The sequence below is a fragment of the Amblyomma mixtum genome, chromosome 8, assembly GCF_055824585.1.
Source record: "Amblyomma mixtum isolate Tamu chromosome 8, ASM5582458v1, whole genome shotgun sequence".
NCBI classification, from domain to species: Eukaryota; Metazoa; Arthropoda; class Arachnida; order Ixodida; family Ixodidae; genus Amblyomma; species Amblyomma mixtum.
Genome location: NC_143019.1, coordinates 58,393,305 through 58,405,244, shown reverse-complemented (window position 1 = coordinate 58,405,244; position 11,940 = coordinate 58,393,305). Strand labels below are relative to the sequence as shown.

Below are 11,940 nucleotides of genomic sequence, written 5' to 3'. Positions count from 1 at the left end.
CTTACTACAGGAACTCACGCGCAGACGTAGATGAATATCTAGGAGTTAGAGAATGCGTTCAGTATCTGTACAACGTCATGCAACCATATCCTGAGCAACATTTCTTATTCAGCCAGCTCTTGTGAGAGCACGCTTTGCGTGACGGGTTTTGAGCGACGTTACCAGACTGTTGCCAACTGGTATCTGTTTGAGATGGTTATTTTCGTTCTAGTTATGTGAGTGTTAATAATAATAAGTCTAAGAACAAGATTACTGAATGCAACATTTATATCGCTTTAATAAACTGTAATAATAGCTCTTAGCTCAACGGTTTTCTTACAGTTGGAGTGAAATAAAACAACTATAAGACTATTACATCGGCGTTGTCGTGACCTCAGCCTACTCATGACGTCCCAATCACCATCTGGATGCTGAAAAACAAACCTAAATTACATTCCATAAACATTCAATTATAGTTTATTTAGTAATCACCGCCAGGCTCTAACCGATCAGCCTTGCTTACTTGTGCTAAACGCACGATTCTAACTCAAAATATGTAAAATATGTTTAACGAAATTCGGTATAAAACAACAAGAAAAGTATGCAACAGCTGCATCCTTCAGGTACCCACCTATGGGGCAGAAACGAGGAGGCTAATGAAGAGGGTTCAGCATAAGTTAAGGCTAACGCAGCGAGCTATGGAAAGAAATACAACATATGTAACGTTAAGAGATCGGATGCGAGCGGAGTGGGGGAGGGAACAAACGCGGGTTAATGATTCTTAGTCGAATCAAAAGGAAGAGATGGGCTTGGGCAGGGCATGTAATGCGAAGACGAGATAACCGCTGGTCCTTAAAAGGACCGCGAAACGCATTCTCAGCGCATTGCTTTGCCTGTTGGTTGCATAGAATGAGTTAGTGATGCTATTAGCATTGCTCTTAACTCTTATATTCCGGTTTTAATATTTTAATTATCTGACAAAAACAAATTCACGGCGCTGATGGTGTCACCACACAGTGACACAGTGGCGGTTTTTCAGCAGTGGATATGACATCATGGGTGGAAGCACAACAGCAAATATACTGCGAATTGTGCTCATAAATGAAGACAAGCTTTGTCACGTTTTTGGGTTTTTATAATGGATCATTAAAACCAACACATTATCATACGTAAAAGCGCTTCAAAGGAACCAAAAAAAAGCGCACCACTAAAGGCTCTGGCCATTGTTCTGCATCGAAGGCCTTTGCACCTTTTTGTACGCATCTATGACCTAGCACATAGCACTTAACTATTCTCTATGTATCTCAAAACGGCTTGGCGGAATCGATCTGATCGGGTCATTGCATTCTACAAGCGTATGTTTCGGTACCAAGGAAAGACACAAAGAAAAAAAGACATTCGTGTCGCATTTACCGCGCGCCGCCAGATGGCGCCACGTTCCCGTCATCAGCGGACACGAGGACAGAGAAAGAAAGAGCAATTAAGATCAGGTTAAAAACGCGGAAGTTAAAAATTGGATTATTTCAACGGAGAAGTATAAGGTAGAACTATATTGATACTGGAATAGGCAGATCAGAAAAGATTTTTTCTATGATAACTCAAGAGGCAGTGCTCTACTCTTTGAACCTAGGTCAGGTGTCTTAGAACGCGCAGCTATATATAAAAAAAATTTAACGAAGATGATGACAAATGTGCTGTGTGCGGTAGATCTGTAGAAACAATTGAACACCTCATGCTCAAATGTGATGGTATCCATCCGGATGTTGATGCAGGCACAGTCACTATTCCTGAGGCCCTAGGGTTTAAAGATAATGGTCACGTAAATAAATCTGCAGTGGAAGTTAGCGAAAAGCGATTGGAAGATTGGCGGCCGAAAAGCAGAGAGGTGACACAAGGTTAGAAGTGTAGGAAACCTTAGCGAAAGAAAATGGCCAATCTTAATGAGAATTTACAACACAGTTGAACAAAAATAGAAAAAAAAAGCTGAGCATGGCGGCAATTGCCCCCACCCCGTTTCAAAGCGGGCGCTCCCATCCATCCATCCATCCATCCATCCATCCATCCATCCATCCATCCATCCATCCATCCATCCATCCATCCATCCATCGATCCATCCATCCATCCATCCATCCACCCACCCACCCACCCACCCACTCACCCACCTACCCATCCATCCATCCATCCATCCATCCATCCATCCATCCATCCATCCATCCATCCATCCATCCATCCATCCATCCATCCATCCATCCATCCATCCATCCATCCATCCATCCATCCATGCATGCATCCATCCATCCATCCATCCATCCATCCATCCATGCATCCATGCATCCATGCATCCACCCACCCACCCACCCACCCACCCACCCACCCACCCATCCATCCGTCCATCCATCCATCCATCCGTCCATCCATCCATCCATGCATCCATGCATCCATCCGTCCATCCATCCATCGCGCAGTGACAGGGCACGGTACGTGGGACCGGTAGCGGCACGAACTATGCTGAAAAGTATCTCGCGCTCGAGTTTGGATAAGTCACGGAAGGCCATTGATGAATGTTTCCTTCTGCGTCGTCGACGTGACGAAGCATCGCTGGGGCAGCTGGGTCCCGATGGTTGTTGTAACCATGGAAACGACGCTGCCAGCCTTGGCAACAGTGAGTTACGCGAACAGGCAGTCATCATGCGAAAACTTCCGCGACTTGCCGAGATAGGCTGTTTTGACTGGTCGTACCCACTGTCGTCATTGGGAGAGCGAAACAGTAATGGGAAGCCTCGCCAAAATCGAGTTGAGGGCAGCATTTTGTTTGCATGCATTCTGAAATTTCTTTATTAAATACCTCCCGTTCCTATGCATCGATTCTTGTAATTATTGTCCAGTCAGCATCTCTATGAAATCAAGAATCTATCTGAAATACAGCTGAATTTATCTCAAGCTGTGTTTCGCAGCCCTTTTAAGGGTAACGGAGTGTATTCCAAGAGAAGGCAAGCGTAGCAGGCGGCGACAAAAAGTTAAGTGGGCGGATGAGATTAGTAAGTTTGCGTGGATACGGTGGCCGCAGGTGGCAAAGCATAGGGTTAATTGGAGAGACATGTGAGAGGACTTTGACCTGAATGCAGTGGCCGTAGTCAGGTTGATGATGATGATGGTTGCATCCAACTTTTATTAAAATTCCCTGAGCAAGCTTAGAAATCGCTTGCAGTCACTGACGCTTGCGTCTTTCTTTCCCCGCGAAGATATCAGGCCTGGCAGAAATAAAGATCAGAGACATGCTACTCACCATGCCCGTCCGTCCGAAACTTCAGACAGCCACAGAAAAAGCAGCTGCATTGCTCCGGGCGTGCATCAACCTCGCATCCAGTCCCAACAGAACTGAGGTGAGGGCTGCTCTCCGTGTAAGTCTAAACGTTTTCCAGACTTTGAATGATGCTTGGTTCTTGCAGTCATTTCATGTCCAAAGCGGAATTAAAGCTGTTGTCTATTTCCCTCCGGCACAAGAAGCCTACGTGCACCACAGGCTTGCGTTGAGCCCAATCTGCAGAGAGTCAGCTACAACGTTTCCAGTGACCCTTCACTCCAGCACAGCGTCACCACCGTGCACAGAATACCGCGAGCATGGACTTCCCATTCACCCAGATATAACATGAACTGCACTGATAAGCAATCGGTGTGAAGCTTTTGCAGTGATGGCTTTATGAGGAACATCCGCCAGAATTAGTGCAGTCATCGTTAAGCTGACTTCTATATTTCCCTGCTCCCAATTGAGAGCTACACCTGTGCACTGGAGCAGTAAGGTACAGGGTGGACTGCACTTAGCTGGAACATTCGAGCGCGTCCTTCTATTGGTTGCAAAGCGGCGGCATATATGGGTTGATAGCGGAGGTGACGGACTGTCAGAGTACCTGGGCTTTGTCGCACTGAATGGTCGTGCCCTCTATGCACGGTGCTTACAGATGGCCCTGCGGGATCCGTAAAACCATACACTGAAGTGCGCCAGTGAGTGCGGTCCACAGTCTACATATGGGTTGTTGATTGGAACGCTTTATAAGGGCGAACCCTTAGTCATGTGATCAGGTGGGCCAGGGATAAGTAAATTTTATTTCAGAGTGACCGGGGGGGGGGGGGAGCTGAGTTTCTGTAAAGCCATTCTGGTCATTTCGCACAAGGGCCACTAAACCGGTCCATAGTGTAGTGGTTTCTTAATAATTCTTTATTGTAAACTGTGGCTTTTAGTCACTCCGACGACAGTTGTCATAGTGGAACCGGGTTTGTCAACAAAGAAAAGATATTATAGCAGCAGATGCGAGTGGTAATCATCTCGGCAATGTCCAACGGCAGCGCCTTATCAAATGACGTCGTCAGCATCCTGTTAATGGGAGCCTCGCCTTCGCCACAGCCCTCAGGACTTCACACGTGGCTATGCCTCGTCATGGTTGGACAAGCAGCATCGATCAGAGTCCGCCGGAAAGCAGGAGTACAAAGTATTGCAAACACATGGCACACTAAAGCAAGAGGGCTGGCAAGTAGAGGTCTAGTAGAACCAGAGGCTCGAACGAATCCACCGTGCTGCGCAATAGTGCACAGGAAACTAGGGTTTTGTTAACTTAGTTTTGCTTATTGGAATGGCCTTACGTCAACCAAGGTGCCATGCTGGCTTTCGGAGAGGTTATTCGACAATGGACCATTATCACACAATCTACCAGGTGATAAAGAAAGGCGTAGGCTATACCCATCTTCCGTATATAACATTCAAATACTGCGAGAAATCTTTCCGTAATTAGGGTGCTGAAGTGATGCATGTAAGGATTGTAGGAAATATCTATAGAAGGTGCACAGCGACCGTAGTCCTTCAAAGGGAAAGTTGTGCAATACCGATTACGGGTGGTGTCAGAAAAGAAGACATGATTTCTTCGGCACTACTCACCGTGTGTGTGCAGAAGGTGTTAAGAGAACCTAATTGGCCAGAATTGGGGACATAGAGTTTATTGAGAATATCTTCATAATTTACGGTTCGCTATGACATTGGCTTGCTAACGCAATCAGGACATTAGATATAAAGCATGATCGAGAACCTACACCCTAAACACGAATGTAACGAAATGGTGGTTCGAAAAGGTCATATATCGTTTCAATTCCTATGGTCTAGGCATTTATTTCGTCTGCGGGAAAAAAAATTTTGATTCATCCCCTAACTGCATACCTGTCGAGATCTTAGGGTACGTATAAGGACCCCTATTTTTTCGTCATTTTGGCGAAGAACGCCCTATGGAAGGTTAGGGTTCTCTACGACTTAAGCTTGATCAGGTCCGGTGGTGGTAGGCGCATTTATTTTCTTAAAAGGCGTTCGCAACGAATGGCTTTGTTGTATAATACCAATAATCAGCTGTTACATGGAAATAAAATACCAGCAGAGGGCGCTAAGAATCTCTGGCTCCGGACAGGCCGCCATTGAAATCTGAGCATGGCAATCTCTAACGATAGAACCTTATCCAGTGATGCTAACCTAGCAGTGCTGTTCGAGGAACTAGCGGGTATTAAAGAGGATAACGTCAAGAGACTGCAAGCGGGCAGATTGGGTGGTGGGAGCAAACATGGATTAATGACATCCTGGTCGAAATCAAGAGGAAGAAATGGGCTTCGGAAGGGCATTTAATGTGAAGACAAGGTAACCGCTGGTCCTTAAGGGTAACGGAGTGAATTCCAAGAGAAGGTGAGCGTAGCAGGGGCGCCAGAAAGTTAAGTGGGCGGATGAGATTAAGAAGTTTGCGGGGACAGGTCAGCGTGGATAAGCTGGCCCCAGCTGGCACATGACAGTGCTAACTGGAGAGATATAGGAGAGTCTTTCGCCATGCAATGGGCGTAACAAGGCTGATGACGATGATAGCAATAACTAGGATTACATTGTAATAAGTTGTTCAGAATTAGGGCCACAAACGGAGACTCTTCACAGAACTTTGCCTCTTATGGACAGCTGCACTAGACCTCAAGGGGCCGAGCTTTGTTGCCCGTCCTTCGGCGGATTTATTTTGAGTTCTTACAATTGCATTATATTCCTATATTTCTGTACCGGTAGTTAATTATCTACCAATTGCTACACTTCTTACTAGCCACCGCGGAGGCTCAGTGGTTATGGTGCTCGGCTGCTGGGCCGAAAGACGCGTGTTCGATCCCGGCAGCAGCGGTCGAATTTCGATGGAGGCAAAATTCTAGAGGCTCGTGTTCTGTGCGATGTCAGTGCGCGTCAAAGAACCCCAGGTGGTCAAAATTTCCCGAGCCCTTCACTACGGCGTTCTTCATAGCCTGAGTCGCTTTGGGACATTAAATCCCCATAAACCACTACCTATTTCTTCTTGCTGCTTCTTTATCTGACGTCCCAGGTAGCTAATCGTTCGACCGCAGTCTTTTGACGATGGAACCGTCTTGTTTATGTTCTGTTCGCACTTCTTATCCTTGTGTTTTAAGGCGTAAGCCTTTAATGCCTCATCGTTGTAAGCAGGAGTTGTCGACAGAAATGTCACGCTTTTCAATCGGTCGAAACGGTCGTGCCGTCACAGTGCGCGAATTTCAAAGGGGGCCAATTGTACTTTGGCTAGTAACCATGCATCCAATTAAAGGGATCGTATAGTGACCCTCCAAGTAAGTGGGAATGAGTTTAGTTCATTGCTTAATTACCAAATTAGCCTAATTAACCCTTGTAGTCAGGCCAGATAAATAAATAAAACCGAGTAGGAAATTGGTCGAGTTGGAGAATCGAAACCCGGTCTCCGGAGTGCGAGACGAGCACGCGACCACTTCGCCATGCAGCTCGATGGTTTGTAATGAACAAAGGCGCGTCTAGTGAATGCGGTGCCTTCGTTCACTCCCGTCTTCCTCCCTTCCTGTTACGGCGAGATTTAGGTGTCCACCCAGATATGCGAGACAGATACATTTCCTTTCCTCAAAAACCAATTTAGCGACGAGCAAGGGGTAGAACCGAACGGGCGGTGGCGTTCTGTGGACCCCCTGGCAGCGTTGCAAGACGCTGTCGCGTTTCAGTCTTAGAGGCGAAGCTTAACATCTTAACAACGCATCAGTGACAGAAGCAGCAACACCGCGCTTAAGGCTTTCGCCTCAACGCACTTTAGGTCGACAAAGTGCCCCCCTGAATTTTTCTCCTTGTTTTTTATTTGAGGAAAATACGTTGCGAAATCAGGCTGTGACAGACGCCTGGCCGCTCCCATAGCTACCCTCGTCATACGGTCACACCTGAAACGCCCCCTTCAGCGCCCGTTGCCCTAGTCTCGCAGCGTGAAAGTCAGCTGTGTCAAATCGAAATTGGTTCACCCGCCGTGGTGGCTCAGTGGTAAGGCGCCCGTCTACCGAGCCGGAGTACCCGGGTTCGAACCCGACCGCGGCGGCCGCGTTTCGATGGAGGCGAAACGCAAGAGGCGCCCGTGTTCAGTGCGATATCAGTGCACGTTAAAGATCCCCAGGTGGTCGAAATTATTCCGGAGACCTCCACTACGGCACATCTTTCTCTCTTTGTTCTTTCACTCCTACCTTCCTCTCTTCCCTTAAGGCGTGGTTCAGGTGTCCGCCGAGATATGTTCGACAGATACTGAGCCATTTTCCTTCCCTCAAAGACCAATTTTTTAACTGATGAGCGCAGTACTTTTGAGTTGCTGCATACAGCGGTGGCACTGAAAATTTCTTAAAATAAAATTTTATTGTACAGATACTGAGCCATTTTCCTTCCCTCAAAGACCAATTTTTTAACTGATGAGCGCAGTACTTTTGGGTTGCTGCATACAGCGGTGGCACTGAAAATTTCTTAAAATAAAATTTTATTGTATTTGCCCACTTGGTCATAATTTTGAACTACGAAAGTTAAGAACTAGGAAGCAGGAGACACACAAAGCCTCAGGCGACACTGGGCAAAGGGCTGCTTTCTGCAGAATATACTACGTGTTCTGGATAAGAACAGGCGACGCCTTCTTAATTGCGGATGTCAGAATGGTCGAACGGCGCTTTTTGCGCTCGCTTCGTAATCTATATATTAATGCGAAAGCATTTGATAGCTATATCGCGTCAGCTAAAAGTAGCCGCGAAACGTATCCGCAAATTTTGTCCGCACGATTAGGCCGCTCTCTTGTGGTAAATGTGCGAAAGTGTGATTGTGACAGATAGCGTGTGATAAAGTACGGCAACTGGAAATATTTGGCTGATGAGGTGTAGTTAGTTAATTAATTAAACGCGAAAACACGCTAAAGATACACATAGATGTCACAATAGCCATGGACGACAATACAGTACTCGTACATGGATATCAGAACAGCAACGAATGTCGATATAGTGTGTGGACGTTTTGCTTTCGCATTGCTCCATTGCTGTTTTAGTTTTTTTTTAATTTCAGCTCTGCCCTGCAGCGTCGAGGCATTACAGCAGGGAAGCAGGCTTCACAATGCAGTAGGCAACATCGGATTAAGCCATACAAACTGCCTTGGTGAAAAAAGAAACACTTCCTGCTCACACAAGAACAGAATTGAATTTCTCTCAGTATAGAAACCACGGCGCTTCTGCTGGAACCTGTTGCGTGCGCCGGAGACGCATTCCATTCAGAGATTGGTTTTGCGAAAAAGAAAAATTTCATATAAGTAATTACTTCCCACTCAATTATTTTAATTTAATTGTCACGGTTCCTTCTTGCCGACAGGTAGTTGGGGGTTTGTGGGAAAGTTGAACACGTCCATGCCTCTTAATTTTCATCAGAATATAATATATAGAGCACAGCAGCTTCAGCCTGTTTTTATTTTGCCCTTTAACTATTGATTCTTATCTCACTAAGCTTCATATCAGTGATCATAGTTTCACGTGAGTATTGCAAGGATACTCTTCGACATGGGTGCCCGGTTTTTGTATACGTTCTAAATAGTCTGTTAGGTAGTATTGGCGTCGCCCCATAAGTCACTAGCGTATTCCAAATAAGGCCTTACCAGTGCTTGGCATGTTGAAGGTTTTATTCTTTAGGGAGCATTACACAGTGCCTGAGCTATCAAATTAAGAATTCCACTTCGTTTATCATTATCTTATCGTTTTGCTAACCGAATGTAAAGATTTTACTGACAATGTCTGATAAGAGCTCTATTTCAGTCGTTTTCTTGCGTCAAATATTTAGAATTACGCACGTAATGGCGCTATTTAGCTTTCTTTTTCTCTTAAAAAAGTTGTTTTGTATTGCCTCACGTTCAGATGGAACCGGTCAAGGCGCTGCTCTCCAGTCTCAGACTGGACATCTCCAACCTTGACCATGACCCGAACTTCGACATGGCGCACCGATTTGTTTACCTCAGCTTGGTATACGGCTACCCTGCATTCATCACTTTTGGCATTCACTGGACTTACGCCCACGGCAGAGATCTCACCGTATGTAATCTTCTTTACCGTAGTGCGAAAAAAGAAAGGGGGCTGTCGGTCGTCAAAGATTGCAATCCATCCCCAGCAGCACTGCCCAATGGGCTCAATATTGGGAATGTATTGGCAAATGAGCGGTCTGAAATCATCAGTTTCTGATATTGGGTCGATTACCTGCGCTGCTTGGGCATACACTGGTCCAGGCACGAAGAGTGGGACAGTAAAGCAGAGCAGCTAAACACACACCATCATCACATAGATAATAACCGGTCCTCACGCAGATAAGACTGCATGATCCACATGAACCACCATAGCTTGATGAATTGAGCGAAGGCCGAGATAGCCGTTATCAATGTGAAAGCAGTTCTGAGACAATGTGGGCGGGGTCGTGTTACGAAAACGTGTTGCAAAACATGCGTGTCCGCAGCAGTTGTGAAGTTCTCAAAATAGGTAGCATCAAACAAGTGGTTCTGAGCGAAAGAGAATGATGCGAGGATGCTGTGCAAAAAAGATTATGTCAATAAGATGATTCGTCAATTATTTATTTATTTATTTATTTATTTTACCCTCAGGGCCTTGCAGGCATTGCAGAGGGGAGTGGGCAGAAAATATAGAACAAAACAATGGAGAAAAAGGAAATGGGTACATCAAATATTAGTCCTGTGTATACAATGTTAGCTAGACAATAAATGCATTAGTGCAGAACAAAATCGTCAGAGTTTACACAACACCAGCCAAAGCTTTGCGAAAGTTATTTACGTCAGTAATAGATACAATTTCACCAGGAAGATCGTTCCATTCCTTAGAAGTACGCGGGAGAAATGAGTGTAAGAAAGAAACTGTTTTACGTAATGGGATGGCAACTTTGTGGGGATGATCAATGCGGCTAGATAAGTAGTAAGGTCTATGAAATAAATTATTGTGTAGGCTGGAGTGATAATATAACTTGTGAAATAGGGCTAGCCGACAGTCGTGGCTTAGTGGTTTGAGCGCCCGTCTCGGCTGCGGGAGGTGGGTGGTTCGAAACCCACCGCCGGGCACCCACCGGTCAAAAGGGTACAAGCGTCCCCCGGCCTGGCGCTCGGCTTCCTTTAGGGGTGTACGTTTGGGAGAAGTAAAAAAAAAGGGCCACAAATTCAGCTTATGCCGCACGAGGCGGACTTATGGTTGCTTGGCGGGGGTACTTATCACTCATCCGTCAAGGCAATCACTCATCCGTCACTCACTCATCCGTCACTTATCACTCATCCGTCAAGGCAATTAGAGCCAAATATGTTAAAAAAAACCTCGAAAAGAACCTCGAAAAAACCTCGCAATAAACTGAATAAGGACATGAAAAAAGCTAAATCTGAATACTATATACACAAATTCCTTAGTACTGCCAGCAATTCCAGACTTATGTGGGAGACATTTAGAGAATTGGTAAATATTGGGTTTTCTTGGCCCCAACAGAACAATATGAAGTGCATAGAGTAATTATGTTTATGAAAGATAATTCAGCTTCTGGCCCCGACGACAAAGCAAAAACCATTAAAAGCAGTGAGTGGCATTGTAGCAGACCCACTAGCCCACATCTGTAACCTTATCATGACAACAGGCGAGTTTACAAACCAAATGATGGTAGCAAGAGTCACAGCCATTCATAAAGGAGGATCTTTTGATGACTTAAATAACTACAGGCTCATATAAATCCTCCCTGTCTTCTCAAAAATAGCAGAACACATTATAATAACGAAGCAGCAGTACGGGTTCTGCAAAAATAGGTCGGTGGAATCAGCTCTTAGACTTAAAGAAGAAATTGTCGATAACATACAAAAGGAACTGTTCACACTAGGTATCTTTTTAGACTTCCGAAAGGGGTTTACTGCGTAAAGCATGTACTTCTTCTGCGTAAACTCCCCTATTACGGTATCCGAGGTGTAGCACTTTCTCTAATAAAAAGCGATTTAACTTCCAGATCACAATTCACAATAATAAATAAAGTCGAATGGGAGATGCAAATCATTCAATATGAAGTGCCCCAGGGGTCTAGTATTGAACATCTATTATTTCTGCTGTACATTAAGGATATTGTTAATATTCAAGGGCACAAAAAAATGCTCGTACGCAGATGATACAACCGTATTTTTCTCAGGGAATAATATATATTAAATTTGCGCGGAACCTAATAGTTGGTTTAGAAGTTGAAATGCATGGTTAAACTCAAATAGGATGAACTGAATACGAAAAAAACAAAACATTTATTGTTTAGGTAAAAAAGACCAACAAATTTTCCACCCTTACCACTAGAATTTCAGAGAGAATCTATTCAACGCACATAAACGATCCGTTTCCTAGGAATCGTGTTCCATGAAAACCTGTTATGGTCACCTCATGTCTCATTTAATGTTCTCTGGTGTGGTCAGCGACTACCGAGACAAATGTGAAATAGCTATTATCATTACAAAAACGAGCTATGCGGGCGATTCAACGCGTGCCCTACACGAGAAGCACTGCCCCATATTTTAACCAGATATAGCATACTTCAGATAAAACAGCTGTTTAAACAAAAACTGTCTGTGGAAG

The 11,940-nt window shown here is 45.0% G+C and overlaps 1 protein-coding gene across 1 annotated transcript in view; it reads left to right on the top strand.

Moving 5' to 3' along the window:
* Window positions 1-3,254: 3,254 nt before the first annotated feature.
* LOC149332586 (neprilysin-2-like) overlaps window positions 3,255-11,940 on the top strand; it is a 32,378-nt gene continuing 23,692 nt past the window's right edge. Inside the window, exons 1-2 of the mRNA XM_089555819.1 lie at window positions 3,255-3,362; window positions 9,214-9,387. Coding sequence (XP_089411945.1) covers window positions 3,255-3,362; window positions 9,214-9,387 — 282 coding nt within the window. The remainder of the gene's footprint in view (window positions 3,363-9,213; window positions 9,388-11,940) is intronic.